At 40.4% G+C, this 20,967-nt stretch overlaps 1 protein-coding gene across 2 annotated transcripts in view; it reads left to right on the top strand.

Annotated features, from left to right (window-relative positions):
* Nucleotides 1-19,534, top strand: part of LOC140314029 (sodium/calcium exchanger 2-like) — a 151,230-nt gene extending 131,696 nt beyond the window's left edge. For both annotated transcript variants that reach the window (XM_072392045.1, XM_072392046.1), the window contains 7 exons: nt 3,857-4,230; nt 7,057-7,160; nt 7,508-7,525; nt 10,128-10,252; nt 13,406-13,505; nt 14,061-14,339; nt 15,039-19,534. In XM_072392045.1, the coding sequence (XP_072248146.1) occupies nt 3,857-4,230; nt 7,057-7,160; nt 7,508-7,525; nt 10,128-10,252; nt 13,406-13,505; nt 14,061-14,339; nt 15,039-15,415 (1,377 nt within the window). In that variant the 3' untranslated portion in view covers nt 15,416-19,534. The remainder of the gene's footprint in view (nt 1-3,856; nt 4,231-7,056; nt 7,161-7,507; nt 7,526-10,127; nt 10,253-13,405; nt 13,506-14,060; nt 14,340-15,038) is intronic.
* The last annotated feature ends 1,433 nt before the right edge of the window (nt 19,535-20,967 follow it).

Genomic DNA, 20,967 nt, shown 5'->3' with positions numbered 1-20,967 from the left:
GAATAAGTAAAAGCCATTTTCAAAAGGCTTGATGATATAATGCATCGATCCATATTTGGTTTAGTCTTTTTCTTTCTTTGTAAAGATGTTTAATGCAGACAAAATTAAACTTTAAAGATGGGAAAAGTAGGCTAATATATACATTATAAAACAGGAAATCTGTCTACACACAGTAAGACTGTGCAGGAGGTGCGTTTTATTTCGTGGAGGTACAAAAACATACTGCAGGCTTCTGAATAACCTGCAGGATGGCTGCAAAGTCTGGCAAGTTTTTCAAGGAGATCAAAGCGAAGGGAAAGGGGGGAGAGGATGACGAGATAGATAATGAGAGTCCCAGCAGGAGAGCCAGAGAAAGGCTGAAGAGAAACGATGGCAGAGGACAGACAAATACTGCTGCAGGTATGTTAGCTGCTACTGTATGAAAGCCCTGCAGCTCCCTCAAAGAGACAAACCATTTCCTGTTAATCCTTCCCGTTGATCACATAAAAGCATGTTTAATGTTGAGCTTAAATGTAACTAGATGTGTAGAATGATAATAAGAAATGTACAGTTTAGTTTGTGTTTTACTCCCACTCAATGCGTTCACTTCACCATTATAACTGTAAAGTTTGTGCACTTTCTTCTTGTTTATTGAGCCTTTTTAGCTTATCGGACAGATTCGACTGATAACAGGGAAATGTTTAAGTGATACCAACAGGTTACACTGTCAGTGTGGCATGTTCAGAAAGTAAATGACCGCAAGCGGTGGAGCAAATTTATGATGCAGTTTAGGCTTGTTTCTAATCTTCCATCTTTGGCAAGTTCATCAAGCTGCAGCTCATTTATTTACAAAAGCACAAGTGAATACTCTGTGATGTGACATCCATGATATCTCAATGAATTAATTATTGTAAAGCACATTCCAAGCTAGTAGATTAGCCTCTTTCCTTTATTCATGAGTTGAAACTCGGCTGTACATCTAAACTGTAAGGAACTCTGGCATTAACAGGAATGGATGAAGTTTAGACCCCAAGAATTTAAGGTTAATTAGGTTTTCCCTTCAAAGATCAGTAACGGTGTAGTTGTTCAGGTAATTCCATAGTAACTGATCTCATGACAGAACTTTGAAAAGGTTGTTAGTTCACAGCTCCATTTACTCTGTTTCCTACACAGAATCAGCTTAAGGTTCAATACGTCACCATATAGACACTTTATGACCCTCATTTTCCACGTCTCTATGCTGTTTATGCGGTATAAATAGCTTTATGTGTCAGAAAGGCTGTGAGGAGAAAGGAGGGGATAACAGACTGTCATCAATGGTTAGTTCACTAGTTCAGTTTGGTGAGATTGACTGAAGTTAGACTCTGATGTTTCATTTGCATGGAGCTGTGACATGAATGAAGGAAGGGGATGGGATGGGACCTCCCCGGAGTATAGATGGTGGTGGTTTAGGAGGTGGCAGAAACTTCTAATGAGGTTTCCTTGGTATCAGGAAGAGGTGGAGATGAGCAGCTGGAGGGGAATGAAAAAAACAGAGGAGAGTTTTGGAGAATAGGGATCAGACTGATTGGCCCGAACAGGAGCAGGTAAGAAGGCGATTGGACCAGAGTGGTGACAACTGGGATAAGAGTGAAGTGAGTTAGACGGAATAGCAGGAAACACCAGATAATAAGCAGGCATGAGGGAACAAACCTCTCTTTTTGAACTTCTTCATGTGAAAGCATTTCGACTTCCCCTCCCACGCACATGCAAATGGTTCAGGTTTGGAGTTAAAAGTGCACAGACAGGCTTACAGTTAGGCTCAGATGTTACAAACTGCATGGTTAGTCCCATAAACTATATGTTGTTCAGGCTTACAGATTCTAATTTTCATAGGTTGTGATTCCCATCCGCACTACGCATGAGAACAACCAAAGGATGTGTTGTCATCTCACAATGTAAAACTGTGACATGTGGCACTGCTACGATTGGACAAGAGAAGGATATATTACATGTTTTCTGCTGAGATTGGACTCAAAGTCCTTTAATGCAGATGTATTCTTTCAGAAGGCTGCAATCAAGCTGTTAGATTTGTTATCCGGAATAATCACGATTCATTGTTTTTACAGCTATAACTAACAACTTTAACACGTTATTTTCACAGAGTTTCATTAACTATTTAACAGAACAGCTTTGAAGATCCCTGTCTTCACAAACTTTTCATCTGTGCGAGGATAAAACAATGTGGCAAAGAGTTTTACTATGAAACTTATCATTTCTGAAGCACCCCGTGTGTGAAGTTAAAACGTGGGAGGATTGGACGTAAAGAAATAAGATGGTAATCTCTGCTTAGATTCAAAGATCAAAAGCAGTGGGTGTGCTGGATGAGCAGAGAGGGGTGCAATAGCCTAAAGAGTCAAATGAAGCAAGAATCGACACTAAAGAAACAGACAGAAGCCTATAAATTGGCTTATCCACCATGTGTGAGTGGATGGAGAGATGCTGAGTGAGTATATTACAAAGGCTGGTGTCATTTATTTCAGCTGGGAGGCAGTGGAACCCATCGACCGCTGTGCCAGCTAGAAATGAGCAGCAGGAAACCAATTAAACTGGAATGGCTCACCTGTAAGAAGTCCATTTTCCACTGCTGTATCAGTTCCACTGTGTGAAAATCACCTCCATCCTCACAGACCTCATCCCACACAAGAGCTGAAAGTGCCAATGAAACATCTCATCAAAAGCATTCCAACAGTCTAAAAAGGAATCAATTATTTGTTTGTTTTCAGCTCTGATTAAAGCAACTTCAGATTAATAGCATCTCCAGATGTGTTCACTGTTACCACGGTGATTACGGAATGAGCCAGGCATAGGGATATAGATATTTATGATTTCCAGGCTGAAATTAATAAAGGTTTTAAAATATCACATTTTATTCACATTTGTTACAAAAAATGTGTCTCAAACTGTTTTTTTTCATTGGTTGAATAGTCTATTTTTATAAAGGAGCCTTCCTAACTGAGTGAAATAGAGCTGTTTGAATTCTCCAGAAGCTGAGGAAAAGAGCTCCGATGCTTCCCTTATCTTCGTTAGCGTGGGAAACACCGGACCATCCTTTTATGAGAGAAAGTAGATCATTCTGTCCCACAATTCCTTGTGGCCACAACTTTCATGGCGACGCTATATGATTTTCATCCATTAGTACTAACTGTGATTCGTGTGGATAAATATGAGGTCGGGAAAGTGAAAAGAAAACCTTTTTCATTACTAACCTGGATAATAGATATTCTTTATTATCACCAATACAATGTATATGAGATCGCCTTTTGTGAAACAACATGATGAGATTACATGATATTATCATTGAACAGTTTCGGTGCTGCAGATCAATGTCATGGCTTAGTGTCAGTGTGGTCGATTCATCATCGCAGCATCTTTTTCTACCATCTTTCCTTAACTCCATAAAGTTTTACAACAAGGTCCAGGAAAATAGATTAATGGTAATAAGCAAAAGCCTCATTGAGAATGAGCTGCTGTTCTTTTACCTAGACTGGTGCAGACACAACACTGGCTCATCCCTTGAGTTAGGAGCCCTTTTTTAGGTCAGTGTTAAAGGTTGAACAAACAAAAGAACACACTGCTCTGATGGTCAAGTTCAAGAACTGGACTGAAATGAGTGAAGGACCTTCAGAAAGCCTGGGAAACTCTTGCCCAAGACCACTTTAAAAGATTACAAGAAAATAGCTGCTTGGATGTAAAATATAAAGAAATTATGATGGATCAAGACTTCAGCCCAGCAGCTCATGAGTTCAGGAAAACAGATGAGGTGCAGTCATCTGACCCATCTTTGATTAAATCTTAAAGCTCACTTTTAAATTTCCGCCCCTCCGTCTGTCTGCAGGTTGGTATCATTGATGACGACATATTTGAGGAAGACGAGCACTTCTTTGTCCGTCTGCTCAACCTGCGCATCGGAGACGCTGAGGGGATGTTTGAAAGCGACGAAGTGGGCGCCACCCCCAAGGCTCGCCTAGTTGAGCCCCTGGTTGCCACGGTTACTATCCTGGACGATGACCACGCTGGCATCTTCACATTCAGCGATCGCATGATGCGTGTGAGCGAGAGTGTGGGAACCATGGAGCTGACTGTGGTGCGCAACTCAGGCGCCCGTGGCACCGTCATCCTGCCGTACCACACAGAGTGTGGCACCGCCAAGATGGGAGAGGACTACGAGGAGGCTCGAGGAGAGCTGGAGTTCACCAACGACCAGACCACGTGAGTCCGAAATGTGTTGTCTTTTTCTACTTGTTTGCTGTGTACTGATTCTCATCTAACTCCATCTTCTGCTGCAGATCAGAGCTGTTCATGCTCCGGGTGTCATGGTCTGTGGGTTTCTGGTTCTGTGTGTCATTCTGTCGTTCTGATCTCAGGTTTCCTGTGTTAGATATTTGTTTCATGTCCTGCATTCTTGTTTCCTTTCTTCCATTTGCTCCCTTGCTTTCTCCTCACCCTCTACACCTGGATTTATTTATCCGATAACCACCACCTGCCCCGTGCTAAGCACCTGTTTGACTTTTAGTCCGAGGTCCTTCTGTTTGTTTGCTGCTTTAGATCCTGTGACTTTGTTGCTTTTCAGTCAGTGTCTGATGCATTTCGCTGTCTCGCAAAATAAAATATGTGAATAAGAGCAGCTTTAATGGGATTTCAGATGTTTTTTTATGCAAACAGGTGGAACTTTATTAACTGAGAGAATTGTTGCACTGTTGTGCAATGTTTAAGTTTGTTTGGCATTTTTGCCTCTTTTAGCTGAATATTTGCTGCTGGGTTCAGTTTAAACAGAACTGAAACAACCTGCAGGAGATGACGTAGAACCGAAGAACCCCATGACTCTACTGAATGCTAATGTGGCTCTTCATCTGCCTGATGACTTAGAACTAACTTTTTTATAATATATTTTAAAATATATTGCTTTGATCTTCCTTTTCCTCCAGTTTTCTGGACATTTTAGTTCTTATATATTCATATTTTTCTTACATGTCAGTGAATCTCAGATGGTGCTCAGACATCTGAGAATGAATGCACTATTTATGGATTTAAAAAAATAATATTTTAATTAAAATAATGCTAAATCACCTCAGGTAGCAATTATGAAGAGCTCAGGTTTTTGGCTCTCATGTTTTGTTAAGCATGAGGGTGTCGCAGCATGTGTGCATGTTAACGCTTTAGCTCTCGAGTACCGAGAGAAAGCAACACTTTAGCTTCTGGAAGTATCTCATATTTCAGACTTCACTGCTCTGCTTGTTTCTCCCCTGAGCAGATTACAATCCTTGAAAGCTGAGTAATCTTACTTAGTTGGTTAAAACAAAGACAAATGCACTGATTTTCTATTAAAAAGATACAGGTTCACCTCATCCAAGCTTATGTGTTGTGCACTCCCTCTTTAACCTTTCCTCCTTCCATCCTCATCTTGTCTCCCCTCCTTGCCTTTCCTCTTATTTATTTTCACCTCCTCTCTTGCCATTTCCTTCCTCCTCACATCTTTCAGCTCTATCTTCCATCACCATGCTGTCTGTCTTCACCTTTGTGGCTGCCAGATAGCAGCGGCATTCATTATTCATCAGGGTTGACCCAAGTGGAGGTCCATGTGGAACCCTCACTCAGTTTGTAAGTGTGGTTGCCACTTAATTCTCCATGGTAGAGTGTTTTAAAAACGTCAAGAATGATCCGCCTCTCAGCTGACAACGGCTCTTAGTGCAACAAGTGCATGGCAAAATCTGTATTGAATTATTAAAGTGTAACAGCACAAGTGGCTGAGTTCTGAATTCTTACATCCAGATTAGTAAAACTTGTTTTTCTGCAGTTTAAAGAGCAACAGAGCACATAGTGTTCACATATCCATTGCATTGTGTCCAGTTCTGACGCTGTGGGAGGTTGATTCTATCCGGTGTCACAAATTAATCTTAATTTCATGAGTTAGTGGATATCAGGTCACCAAGTTGATATCAGTGCTCCAAGATCGTCCATTTTATCCACCAGTGAGCTCACACTTCCCATGACATTCAAGAGAAGAAATGCTTCCTCTTTCTTTCTCACTGTTCTGTTCCTAATCTGCATCCCAGACGTCTCCTCTTCAACTCATCTGCATCCGAGGGCTTTTTCCAGACATTACTTGGGAAACTCAATCAGCTGTTTTTACATGCAAACAACCTTAATGTTGACGTGGTTACGGCATCAAAAAAGTCTCAGATTTACCAGCAGACATCATTTCAGCATCACAGCATCCAAAAGTGTGAAGAAAAATGTTTAAAAATATGTGTTTTCACAGAAAGATCTCACTGGAAAGATGGAAAGAAAAGACACCATTCACATTGCTCCTCAGTCAGGATGAATGGCTGTTGAGTATCTCTCCATCTCCTCTCATTGTTTCTCAATTCCTTTCTTTTTCTGCTTTTCCATTTATTTCCCTCTGCATTTCTTTTTCTTCCACCTCTCTGTGCCTGTCGGTGTTCATTTTCCTCTGTGCAGCAGTCCACCCAGAGGCTTGTCATCATCACTTCACCAAAGCAGACGATCATTTCTCAAACCTTTTACGTATCCAACATTACTGTTCTTTAGCTGCTGCTCTGATTCACATAATCAAGTCATTTCTCCTGTTATACTCCTGCCAGCTGCATGCATGAAATCATGATTATCTTTGGAAGCAGAAGTCTTTATCTCAAATCTTAGCAGATCAAAAATATCCAACAAACTGTACAATCATCCATTACAAAGTATTTTCCTGCAACTTTAACAGTCTATTTCCCTGCGGTTTCTGTTCACCAGCAATCAATTTCTGTTTTCATACGGTGTCATTTTCAACTTTTTGGGTGTCCGTTCAATGCACCTGACTTCCTTCTGCTCTCAGCTTCACCCCAGCTGCTTCTGATCAGAGGCAAACAGCCTACTGTGAGGGCAGCGCCGCTCAGTGTATCCAAGTCATTATTAACAGGGGCGCCCTGCGGTGAAAGCCCTGCGAGCCCCACATTATCCATTAACCAAACGCTTTTCCTCACCCTGTGTCAGTAGCTTACAATTTGTGTCTGTGTGTGTCTGTGTGTGCAGTCAGACTCTCCAGGTGAGGATAATTGACGATGAAGAATATGAAAAACACGAGAACTTCTTCATTGTGTTGGAGGAGCCCCGTTGGCTAAAGAGAGGAATCTCAGGTATGTGTGTTTGTATTTTACTGGAACTGATTGTTTTACAGCTTCTTATTGACCAGATCTGTAAGCTGGAGACTGAACTCAGCGTGTTTCATAAGTAAATGCACTGGTTGACCAGCTTTACACCTGTGGCTCTTTGGCTGAATCAAGAAAAATGTTAGCATTTATGAATTTTAACTATAATCTGGTTCAACCAAACCACATTGAACTGATGTTGAGAGAGCTGAAAGAGCTTTGCTGAGTCTTTATCTAGTGACTCTTTTTTTTCTGTGAGTATTGCTTGTTAGGGTGAGCTTTTGTTGTCTTCTTTCTTGCTCCGACTCATGGCTCTTCTTTTTGTTTGTCCACAGCTCTGCTGCTCAACCAAGGTAAGACCATCTGATTATTCCTTCTGCTTCAAACTGGAGGCATAAACTTGATTTGATTTGTCAAGAATACGGCTGCAGCTCCACGTGATCTCTTCATCTTCTCATTCATTTCTGGGTTAACTGATTCATTATCTGTGAATAGAGTGTCAGAACATAATGAGCACAACCCTTTTTGGTTTCCTAAAGCTTTTGATTAGATTTGGTTCATGTCTTCTGCCATGTTTTGTCTGACCGACAACCTAAAGATGTTCCACATGTAATTAAAACTGTTGTAATTATTCAATTATCAGAGCAGCTTCTGATTAGTTTTTCTGAACTCACGGGGATAGATAATAAGCTCAGACAGACTCAGCGCTCCATCACTCTGTTTGCTCTTCTGTGATTGAGTTATCGTCCAAGAAAAAAATAGAAAAAACACTAAATCTCAAATCCTGACATTTCTGTGCAGCAGTCAAACGTTCAACATGCACAACATATAAAGACGATAATAAACAAGTTTACACAGGCTTCTAGCTTGATTTCCTCCTGTTTTTGCCAAGATTGGATCAGTGACTATCACTACTATTACTAATAAGATTAGTTTCTAGCCTGTCATCATCCAGTAAAACAATATTTTTTCTTTTGTTAACAGTAGTCGATGCAGGTTGCTTCCTTTTGCTGCATTGACAGTTTGAACCACAGCTCCTGCATATTCTCCTCATGTGTAAGACACTGGATCAGCATCAGTGGCATTTTTAGAGCATGTATGTGAGTGTATGTGCAATGAATATTAACTGTAATCTGTGACAGCTGAACTCTGGGAGCTTGTATGTTTCCTAAAAGAAGTATGAGTTGATCTTCATCATCAACATAATGATGACAGGTGTGTACTCAGAGAGAAAAGAAACAGAGAGGAAAGTTAAACGGCATCCATTTGGAAAACAAATGGTGTCTTTTGATGTTTGAAACAGGAGCTCAAAAACAATCCTTCCTCATTACTGTAACTGTTTACGTTCTAGATGTCCAAAACTTTACATGTTAAACAAACCAAGTAATTTTCTTTTCATTTTTATTAAATCTAAACAGATGCCACAGTTTCTCCTGCAGACACTCTGCTCAGCCAGGATAGTGTTTACTCTGCACCACATTACAATGACCTGGCTCACATTCTGCCATCCCTATTAGCCTCGCCTCCCAGAGTGATGGGTAATTGTCTGCTTGCATCTGAATCACTGCACAACTGACCTGTGTAACGCTCAGCCACAGAGCAGTTCAGGGATAAGTGCCGACAAATTAATCCAAGCTCCTTGTTTGTCTGATGCAGATTTATCACCATCATCAGAGCATCAGATATCATTTTGCTTTTATGACGTATTTGGAGCCGGATGTGTTGGTTGGAAAAAAATATGGATGTTGAACTTGATAGAAATTGTTGTCTGAGAAACTGCTGAGTAGTTTGAACCTCAAATGACAGACGATTAGAAGTTGAAAAAACAGAACTTGGAGTAGAAAAGATCTGGAGAAAATGCGGTAAGATCAGAAGACTTCAAGGTACTGATGACTCATAGTGATTGTTGTTGTTGTGAAGGGGATTTCTGGTTCAGTTCACACATTTATCACAGCTGGATGGTGATTCCTGCTGGGCCTCATCATTGAGGAAAGCTGAGATGTTTCTGTTTGGAGGAAAAACCTGAAAGAATAGTGAAGCTGTGTTTGAGCGTGCGTGTGCCCATGTGTCTCTCTGAATATGTGTGGTCATGACAGCTTGAAATATTGTTCTGGAGTACTGCAGGGACTTTGCCGTGTGCTGCTTTACTTTTAGTCTTCTCATGATTAGACGTTGGTCACCTGAAGAGGAGAAAGGATGTAATCCTTCTCTCTCAACACAAGGGCTGAATGAGTAAATCTGACACAGAGAGGTTGAATCTGACTTTCACCACCTCACTTATTTCTCTCTGAAAATGAATACATGTTGGATCTTGTGTCTGCAAAATCTACTTAAGTTCCTCAAGCCATCTTGCAGAGTTTAATTAGCCAGTTACCCAATAACAACTTCTGAAAATTAGAGAATGAACCCACAGCAGTAAATCCTTTGGAGCATTTAACAGCTGAGGTTTTCCATCTTAATTTTCCAAATCTATTCAAATATTCAGAGTATTTACAAATAAACTTTTTACTGATATCAACAACAAAAAAGACAGTAAATCATTATGTCCTGACTCTTTTGTCACTCCAGAGTAATTCAAGATATCTGAACACATCTCCAGCTGAAAGCAGCAGAAATTCCCCACAAAATATTCATACATTCTGTGGTGTAAATGTGTGGAAATAGCCTCGATATCACAGGAACACTGCTCGCATTGCTTGGAACGTCTGTTGCAAAGTGCGTCACAGAAACTTGATGAAATATATGAAAAAAGCTAATCTAAATCAATGAGTAGAACAGTGGAAAGGTGAACAATATTGTGCAAGTTCTCCTTTGTGTATATGGATTGTATTGTAAGATAAGCAGCCAGAGTCCTTTGAGCATTCCATGGATATAAAGTCATGTGAAAAAGGAATAAAATGCAGACTCACAGTCTGTTATTGATAGAGGTAAACCCTCTTCTTCTCCTCTCCACAGATGGGTCAGAGGGGCAGATGAGTGCTGAGGAGGAGGAGGCCCGAAGGATAGCTGAGATGGGGAAGCCCATCCTGGGAGAGCACAGCCGCCTGGAGGTGGTCATTGAAGAGTCGTATGAATTCAAGGTGCACATTAGATTGTTTATTTTCCTGTGCTGACCTCTATAAGAGCAGTGCCCTCTTATTGTACTGTGCTGTCAAAAAAGGAACTCAAATGCATGCACACAGCAGCCCTCAGAATAAATAGGCTTGGTGTTGTTAGCCAATACGAGTTTTAAAGATCCTTATGTTAGATTTTTTTATGGTATTTAAAAGAATAATAAGGAGAACCTGCAAAGTTAACTCCACATAACACAAAGCACTGTACGTAAAAGGGATCACTGATATATAAGATATCCATTGAAAAACAATGTTTTTGGAGCAGCTATCTGATACCAGAGTTGATCCAAAATGACTTCACATGCACAGTTTTTAACTCCAGTCCAAACAACATTTAAATTTTTCTGTCGTAAATCCAAAAACAAGCGCAGATGAGTTCAGTCCTGGTCCTGCTCTGCATTCTGAGTTTAGTCTTCTGATTTTTGGGCAAAAATAATGCAAAACGGAAGAATTTGTGTTGTTTTTCAGGTTATGTTATATAATCCACTTTTCATGCTCTTTCCTCTACTATTGGACTGGGTCTGAACCCTCCATGTGAGGCGGTGTAGTATAGAGTTAAATTATTTGTGTTTTTTTTCTGGTTATGTTATATAATCCACTTTCATGCTCTTTCATCTACTATTGGACTGGGTCTGAACCCTCCATGTGAGGCGGTGTAGTATAGGGTTAAATTATTGAAAAGGCATTAGTTGCCCTCAATACAGCAGCTTGTTTGAGGCATACAGAATTCAAAATCACATCACGTGCACAGTGTTACATTCTCATGCTTCCTTTGTCTGCAACCTACAGCTATAAAAGTAATTTACAGTACAGATATTATGATGCTGCTCTCCTCGGTATATCAGGGAAGTCTTGCGTTGAAGAATATTACGAGCTGTTTATCAGAAGCACTCTGGGAAGTTTATTTCTGTAGATGGAAAAACCAATTTATTCAGTGGAAGCTGGTTTATTGCAATTTTTAAATAGTTTTAATTTTTAACATGAAAATGGAAAGAAAATAAAGCAAACATTCATTACGCTTTAAACAAATTAAATACCCACCGCAGCATGGGCTGTTTGAGAATAAAGCAAAGATGGGGAGGTAACAGCAACAAAGAACATCAATAAAATGGAATAATTTCATCCAAACAGCCCACTAAAATTCAACAACTCAAATCTTTAGCTGATTAAACTGACTCATTGTGGAGAGAAATAATTATTCCTGTCTTTTATGATTTGTGGTAAGTCTGAACCAGTTTGATGAAAAACACAATCAGTGTAATTGCCATTCTGATTTTGTTTACCAGACAATCAGCATTAGAGGACTGAGGAGCTGTTTTTCCTCTGTGTACAAATAAATAATGAATGAATGGGTGAAGCTACATAAGTTTCACTGTTCATTTTTGTGTTTTGTAACTCCAAACTATCAAGGTTTTAGCTTAAAACAGACTCAGTGCATCTGTTCATATGTAGTGAAAGGTGTGTGGAAAAACTAAGTACACCCTGTGATTCACGGTAAAAGTTGTGTAACATGTAATGTCTTGTCATTCTTTTCCTCATTCTAAATTAAACTGAACATCTTCCCCTGTTTCCAGTCTTTATGTTAAGCTAGCAGTTTTCAACTGCCTGAGCTGTGGCGGTTTTAACTAATTTAGCAGCAGTTTAGCTAACTTTTTTTCTTTGCAATGAGTCTCTATTTATGTTCAGATAACCAAGTTGCTTTATTTCCACTTTTTTATGCTAAGTTTAGCTAACTGTATGCCCTTTAAATCTATGTTTTCTGATCTTTATGCTAAGCTAGCTGTTTCCAACTGTTTCTAATCTTTTTGCTAAGTTGGGTGTACAAAGACAAACATTACAGAATGAAATTACAGTACCATTTATAGTTTTTGTACTAAGATAAGAGTATTTGTTTTCCTTTGTGTCCAATCTCTATGCTAAGCTATTTTGGTCCCCCAGCGAGCTAGTTTTTTAGCGTTTACAAAGCAGTAGCTTTGAGAAACTTGTTTCCCTAGTTTTTCTAGACTTTCTGCTTCACTAAATTTATGGTTTTCCCTTATTTCTTGTGTTTGTGCAAGGCGTTTCTATAAATAAATGCATAATGTGGTCACTTCTGGCTCCAAATACCAAAATTGCTCCTAAATATGCTACTGGCATATTTAACACAGATATAAAGGTCACTTTTCTTATCTCACTGTTTTACCTGCTGAAGTGACTGAATGCATTTATCAAATAACCAACATATTGCTTTTAAATGCAGCTTCCTATTTGAGTATAGTTATAGTATAGCTCCTTCATGAGTACTGAGTGTACTAGTAGTAAACCACAGTCAGGGTGGCATGCTAAAGCTAAAGCTACTCAGAAGGGGGGCAAATTATTCATCATCTAAAATATCTCAAGCCTACAAAATTTCACATAACTGTTCACACAAATGTTATATTTTGGGTATACACAAAGGGATAATTCTGCCTCAATCAGTCACAGGAAGTGGGTCTGCTTAACACCGTCCATATCACCATAGTGTTGCATCCCAGATGGAACCGTGTTATTTCTACAACATACCTTGTGCTCAAACTCTTGGAAAATGTTTATGTTTAAGTTGTAAATTGTTTAGATGGTGAAAACATTGTTCTTATGATGTAGTTTAGCCTTCTGAGTAGCATTTAACTCTATTTCGCCAATCTGGAAACGTCAGACTCGCCAAACTGAGAGCGTTCTGACTACTGTCAACTGTAGGTAAAGAATATTTATATTTGTACATTTATTTTCAAAAATAAATTTCCTTTAAAGCTACAACAGCTAATAAATATATGGCCACCTATGTTTCCAACAATGCAAAGACCCTGCCTACCCGGCCAAACTCCATGCTCTCTGTTTTGAAAATGCAGTCATCTGGTTTAAATTTTTTTTTTTAAATTTATGGGATGCCTTTAAATTATGTGCTTATAATTTCATTGCCTCTCAGTTTCAGATTGATTTAGTTTATTTTGAATGATGGGAGCAGATGGGCATCAAAACAGGACTAATGAGATTCTGCAGCATCACCCAGCAGGACAACAGAGGCCTCACCTGAGCAACTCTGTCACCTGTCCTTGACTGTAACTGGTTGCTAATGAGGTGTCCTGTGTTTCTGATTTGCAGAGCACTGTTGACAAGCTCATTAAGAAGACCAACTTGGCGCTGGTTATCGGCACACACTCCTGGAGGGAACAGTTTGTGGAGGCGGTCACTGTCAGCGCAGGTAAGCTCTGTTTGTGTGTGGACAAACAGTTGTCCTGAGGACTCCTTCCTCGCTGTTAGTCCCTCCAAACAACTGTTGTATGTGCGATGAACCTCCTTTTCACATTATTGAATGGCAAAAAGTAGTTTTAAACGGGCTGAAAAATGGGCCCCATACAGGCTTGTCTATATTGGCTTCACATAAATTGCCCACCTGGGTCTACTTATTTGGTGGGCCCCGGATAAAATGCACATTTTTGACTCATGCCAGTTTTTGGCAGTTACTGGAAAATATTTTGGCTGTTACAGTGAACCAATGTTAATGTTTAGGCATGAATGGAAGTCAGATTTGTAATTGAAGACCACCACCTAGTGGAAGTAAAAGTTCACTACAGACAGTAATGAATCCAGCCGGGTGTCAGACATGTTGGATTCCAAACCTGCACTTTCATTAGTGTTTAAAACTCTGAGAATTTTGTTTGCTGAGATATTTACACACCATTGCACCGGCTGAGCTGATGTGTACTCTTGAATGTGGTGAATACTGTGCTGACTCTTATCTTTTACACTCCTCCAGGTGACGGCGATGATGACGATGAGGAGGGCCGTGAGGAGCACCTTCCATCCTGTTATGACTACTTCATGCATTTCCTCACCGTCTTCTGGAAAGTTCTGTTTGCATGTGTCCCACCCACGGAGTACTGGAACGGCTGGGCCTGCTTTGTTGTGTCCATTAGCGTCATCGGTTTCCTTACCGCCATCATTGGAGATCTGGCGTCACACTTTGGGTGCACCGTGGGGCTGCGGGACACTGTGACCGCTGTGGTGTTTGTGGCACTGGGAACTTCTATTCCAGGTGAGCAAATATCCTCCTTCATGGAATGAGAGCAGAAGGTATCATGGATTGTTATTAATTTAGTTTCTGCACAGCAGTGAATGGATGATGAGACGGTAATCTCCCTCTTACAAACATGTGAAAAGCCCCACATCTGCCCTACAGCTACCAAAGAATTTCTCTTTGCAGTTATTATGCATTTGTCATTTCTTAATATATTTCCAGGAAAACAGGAAATAGGTGCAGTGATGTACTGAACAGGTCCAAACATAGATATAATTACAGCATATGAGGCAAAAACAGAGTTTGTTCATCTCTAACGTTTGAAAGTGAATATCTGGTCTGAGCTCCTTTATTCTCCAACACAGCCTGAACCCTCTGAGACAAGCTTTCTGTCCTTTCTTTAAGGAGTCTTCAGGAATAGTTCTCCAGGCTTCTTGAAGGACATCCCAAAGCTCTTCTTTGGATGTCGGCTGCCTTTTGTTCCGTTCTCTGTCAGATGATCCCACACTGCTTCAATAATGTTGAGGTCCGGGCTCTGGGGAGGATTCATCCCTCCATAAGACCTGTAGCCACTGATTTTCAGTCCACTTCTTGTGTCCTTTGGCATAGCCAAAAATATAAAGTAGATGTGTGGGCCTTGGGCTCATCACAGTGCAGCTGTATGTGTCTGTGTGAGCATGTGTGTGGGTGTATAATTTGCTGACCTCTGTCTTGCAGATACTTTTGCTAGCAAAGTGGCCGCTGTGCAGGACCAGCATGCTGACGCATCTGTTGGAAACGTCACTGGAAGCAACGCGGTCAATGTGTTTCTGGGGATCGGTGTGGCGTGGTCAGTGGCTGCTGTCTACTGGAGAATCAAAGGAGAGGAGTTCAGGGTGGACCCGGGGTCACTGGCCTTCTCCGTCACACTGTTCACCATCTTCGCTTTCATCTGCATGGCCGTGCTCTTGTTCAGACGCAGGCCCTCCATTGGTGGAGAGCTCGGAGGCCCGAGGTTGTCCCGCCTCCTGACTAGCTTGCTGTTCTTCGGCCTGTGGTTCCTCTACATCCTCTTCTCCAGCCTCGAGGCCTACTGCCACATCAAGGGCTTTTAAAAAGAAGATGATGAATGTTCCAGAAGAATATTGCACAGCAACACACACAGCCTATGTACTTTAACCCTCGGTCCATACAGTCCACAGTTTGACATGTTTAACAGGGCTCACTGCAGCCAGGAGGTGTCCTGGCCTTTGATGCAGGGATGCTAAAATACTTCAGATACATGTTCACACACACTATATGTACAGAGATTACGACAAACACACACAGTTGGAATGATAAAGGGCAAGAGGAAGCAAGTGTTTTCGGAGACGAGAGGTGTGAAGCCAAAAGGTTGCTGTAGAGAGAGAGTGATTTTCAAGTAGAAAGTTAATAGAAAGTCAGGTGAGACATGACAGTACTGTTTGATTCTGTGGCACAGGTGGCTTCCTTCACATCCGGGGGGTTACCCTGGATTTGAGGAGCTGTCCTGCAGGATCTGACATGGTACTGTAAAGAAGGAACAAAAACATGAGCACAGCTGGCAGATTTAGTCCATGAGTTGCAGTAAAGGATCAACATCTTTCCCTCCCGCCTCCCCTCTGTACCACAGACTTTACAGATCGTGTTTTACACAGAGGAGGTGGAGTACTGTGTGGAAAAAAAGAGTCAAATGTTTACAAAACAATAACATTACATTTGTTTACTACAGGAGGTTCTCATATAGTTGTGATGCTTGTTTAATACGCAGTATAGATGATGGCGATCCTCCACGTGCGCTGTAAATAGTAAAAACCAGTGTACATATAGAGTGTAGTGATTTCAGGGAGCAGACAGGGAGAACTACCACTCAGAAAGTTAAGAGAGCAAATAAATGCAAATACTAACCTGTACAATGGAAAGAAAATTAGCAAAAAACTGTCAGAGGACCTTCAATGTTTATAAAATTCATGCACAGAGCTGAGTGTCAGAGATCCTGAACTTAGAGTCATTGATGTTTTTGATTTTGGAAGCATGTTGAAAACAAATTAATTATATGCTGTTAAAAAAGTGTCTCAGAGTTCCTAAAGATTATCCAGTCAGATGTGTCTCTTTACTGGATTGTTTTCATGGTAACCACAGCCTATTTGACAGAGGTTTTTACATCAAACTGAAGAATTATCTTTGCATGTTTAGGCAGACACTTCTTCGCAGCACATGTCACACATGTTACAGGGAATGAGCAGAATCCACCTGTAAATGTCTGCATCTGTGTGTCAGAAACTGCCAGCTGGACGTTGATGTTGAATCTTCCTGCATGAAGCAGAAAGATGAATTAATATTTTCCTCTGCAGAGGGACCAAACCACTGCTCACACACTTTAAACTCAGACTGAAATCTTAGTGCTGAACTTATCTTGAGTGACAGCAGCACGGGCAGAAAAACATGCCCAGACAGTCGAATAATGTAACAGTGTTAGTTTACAAAAATGACATGTTGAGGGCACTTAAGTAAAAAAGTAATAGCTTTGAAACGTACCACAGAAAGCTCCACAATCTTCTGTTGCACACTCTCATTAGGCTGCAGGATGCTAATGTACAGCAAACTGATGCTTTCAGTTAGCAAACTAAGAATGCCTTAAGGGAAAGATTCAAATACAAATGTAGTATTCAAGCTTTCAGCTGTACAAACTGCCCAGGCTGCACTTTGTTTGATGTAACTAATACATAGTGTTGTTTTACCTTCAGTCAAGTGCAACACTTAAAACTGGTTCTGCTGACTAATGTAACACTGGATCTAGATGCAACCATCATGTTTCTGTTCTGGACTGGACTGCTGTAATTCATCACTCTGTCTCTGCTTGGAGTGCAATATAACTACCAGACAGGCTGAAAATGACTGCCATTTTAATTTAAACTCTCTACGTTGTTCATAAGAACCACGCAGTCTGTCATTTCATTCTGGTTCCGTCAGCAGCCGACAGCTGTCAGGCCCCGCCGCCGATTCTGAAACAGGAAGTCAGAAATGCTGCTGCAGGTTTTGTACCACAGCATGCTCTGACTTCAGAGGAAAACGTTAGAAAGCACATCCCTGCACGGCCTGTGTGTGCTGCTCAGTATTGTAAGGCGGACTTGGGACAAACGTTCACAGGCAACTGAAACTACTGGCTGCTAAATAGACAATAAAAAATCATTCCGAACACACAACTAGAGAGGTAGCCATCCCAGATTTGCCGCGACATTTGCACACTGACATTTCAAAGTTATTACTTTGAATGTTGAAGAACACAAGGAGTCAGTGCTTGAAAATGTCGCGGCGAATGTGGTGAACAGTGTGCAGCATCATAGTTTACAGTTAAGAGCTATTAGCTTTGACAAAAAGCTTGAATCATTGTTATCCTCCCTGTAATATTCACTGCCTAATATCCGTCACCTTAAATATAATTCTGCGAGGACATTGCATTACAAAAACCACACCCATAATTACTAAGTGCTATTCATGGTGAGGTTGTTCTTACTGCTGATGAACGCAGTCATGTCAGAAAGCTTTGGTTCGTTTACCCAAAATAACAACTTTGTAAACTTTCTAAAACCAGTTTTTGTATCTTTTCCTTGCAGAAGTAGCCAAGGTAGACATTTTTTGTATTTCTAAACAACGTTTAGAATAGTATCGGTGTGTAGAGCAGGTAGTGTGGATTAGATTTTGATATATTTTCCACAGTGAGGAAGCTCCCTTTAACTCCTCAAACAGTGTCGGAGTGTGAAAGAGCCAAACATACGCATCTAATTTACTGAGGTACATCATCTGCTGATTTGTTTGTGTCCATGGTATGTGTATTTCTTCTCATGAGATAATTTATTTATTTACAGAGGATTATTTATGTAAGGATAAGCTGTGCTGCATGTCCTTGAGGTGAACAATTTGGAGTTTAGTTCAAGGATTGTGGTTTTGATGTGCAATACAGGAAAAAGTTAATCTGCATCTTATGTCATTAGCAGCTTCATTATGAGCTCTTCTGCTGCAGTGTTTGTTGTAACCCTCCAGGCATCTCTTCATCCAGTCTTCATGATGGAGGGTTTTTAGTGTAAGTAGCATGTTTACATGAGGAAACAGTGTGGAACATTGCCAGTATAATTGTCTGTGAGGTTGTGGCGAGCTGAAGTGTTGGAGATACTGACGACGCAGCTGTGTGAGGCTGGAACAGTCGTCAAACTCGAGTCAACTCAGTAAACCAGCAGGTGGGATCCAGATGACGTGCGCTCACACAGGTCTGATGAACTCCTATGTCTTGGATGGCTGAGTACAGAGTGGAACACCTCTGATAATGTACCCAGTGCTGCCAACAGATGTGACCCAGATGTGGCTCTGCAGCCAGAAGCAGAACTGTCCACAATGTCCAGACAATTTTCCGTGTTTCCATGAACTTCTGTACTAACTGTCGGCTTCTGCCTTTGCTGTTCTGTAGATAGATGTGACGCCTCCCCTCTCAACCATTCCTCCCCAGTGTAAAACCTCCCCTTCGTGTTTCCTGTTTACATGCATGACGAATCCCGCGTGTTAGCAGCATGGTCTACTGTGACGGACGCCTCGAGGCATATTTTATCTGGTTCAAACAGTTTGATATCCAAATAGAGTCTCTTTGTGAAATACCACAGGTGTAACACACAGATACACAACCACAGCTCCATCAGATACACAGAACAGAGACGCCCACACGGCTGTCTTCTGCCTATCGGCTTTGTTTCCTCCAAAAGCCGTTGAAAAAGCGCCCGCTCAGGCCTGCAACAAGCAGCATCCCAGGCCATCCTTTTGTTTGTCCGAGTATGATATTTCTGTGTCTGTGTTAGTGTTCACCCTCCTCTTCTCCCCTTCCTCCCCCATTTGCTCCCTCCCAGGTCTTGCTCTTCAATGTGTCTCTTTGTGAAGTTGTTTCCTGTGATGATGAAAATTTCTCTCTGCCTGAATCCTTGTAGGGAAATTACGACTGAGTTACTACAATGTCACGTGATAGACATATACATTTATTCAATATTGTAATAAATTAACTGAAGATTATATTTAACTTTTTTTATGAAATGCAAAAGAAAAATTCTTGGAAAAAAATGGAAACTTGTTTTAGAAAACATGGCATGAGGTGTAATGTGTTACTGAAAGAAAATGAAGGTCTTTAATCAAGTGAAGTTGACCTTAGTTAAATATAGTTTATTTATTTTCAATGTGCAACGTGTCCGAGTCATTATTCTTTTAACTAAATGAGTGCACGTTCCAAACAGCTGAAGGGCTGTGTAAAATGTATTTAAATCCCTTAAATCATGACGAAAGCAAGAGTGGCTTTTGAGCTGTGTGCTGATACCAAACCGGACGGTCCGCCTCCTCTTTAACCCAGAGGATGCAACAGATCGCAGATCGGAGAAGGCTGCAGCGGCTTTTTGTCTTTTTATGGCGGTTTTAACTGTCGTGTAGCTGCAGCAGCAAAAAGTCTGATGCTGATTGTCACACATAATCACATCCACTTATCATACATCAAAGGTTCTTTGCACTCTCCTTCAGCACAACTAGAGTCACAGTCTGTTTTGTTTTCAACTTTTTTGGAAACGTAAGATTATAGTAGACTGTGGTGTTGGATACAGTTACAGGATATATGAGAATAACTGAAAGCAAACTGAGTTTCGACTTCACTGAGGACAGACGCGTTAAAGCGTTCCATGTCTGAATGTGTTTACTGGTGCAACGTCGATGCACATGGACTAATGCCATTAGATGACTGCGTTTAGTCCAGAAAATTTTGGAATAGCTTTAAAAAAACTCCCAGCAAAGGATTGTCGACAACGTTTGACATTATTGTTAACGGATATTATTATGAACTAATACTTTCAGAGTCATGAATGTGACATTTTTTCAGTTTCATGTCACTATACCCTGAATATTTTTTCATTTTTGAATGCTTTTTGTATATAAAACAAGACCCCTGAGGACCTCGCTTTTGGCATTTTCAGGCATTCTGTATGATATACTTGCAAAATTCAACAACCAAACTGACTCTCACAATTTAACTAGAAATAATGCACATCACATTTCTCCATGGAAGAAAAATAAAGCTATTAGTACATTTAAACCCTTTTAACTAAGCAGATATTACTTAAGGGTGGTCGCTATACTAATGACCACTCTTAAGTAATATCTGTATATTAATAATTTTGGACAAAATCAGCCACTGATAGCTTTAAAACTCCACTATCTGGCTGAGTATTTTCATTTTGTAACCAACTTTGAGAAATGAAAATAATACATTATGATATACAGCACAGTGCATGTAAATACAACTGAAAAAATTATGATACACTGATTATAATTAGCAACTATTTTAAAAAATGTTCGTTACCACAAATTTAATTCCAGTTTCTCATATGTGAAAATTTCTGGACAATTATTTGGATTATTTCATTTTATTGTTAATAGTTTAGAGGTAAAGTGTAATTTATTCTTTGAGGAGATGATCAGCAGACTGTTTCTTATATTGATAATCATCATAAAGCTGATTAGAGTGGCGCAGCACTGGACATATTGTGTCTTTTCTTAGTAAAGACAGATTGATTAAACATTTTTCTTTACTGATTTGGATGCTGTGCGGCTGAAATGACTTCTACTG

The sequence above is a fragment of the Leuresthes tenuis genome, unplaced genomic scaffold, assembly GCF_036924035.1.
Source record: "Leuresthes tenuis unplaced genomic scaffold, fLeuTen1.0.hap1 SCAF_9, whole genome shotgun sequence".
In the NCBI taxonomy this organism is placed as follows: Eukaryota; Metazoa; Chordata; class Actinopteri; order Atheriniformes; family Atherinopsidae; genus Leuresthes; species Leuresthes tenuis.
This window is presented reverse-complemented; position numbering and strand designations above follow the sequence as displayed.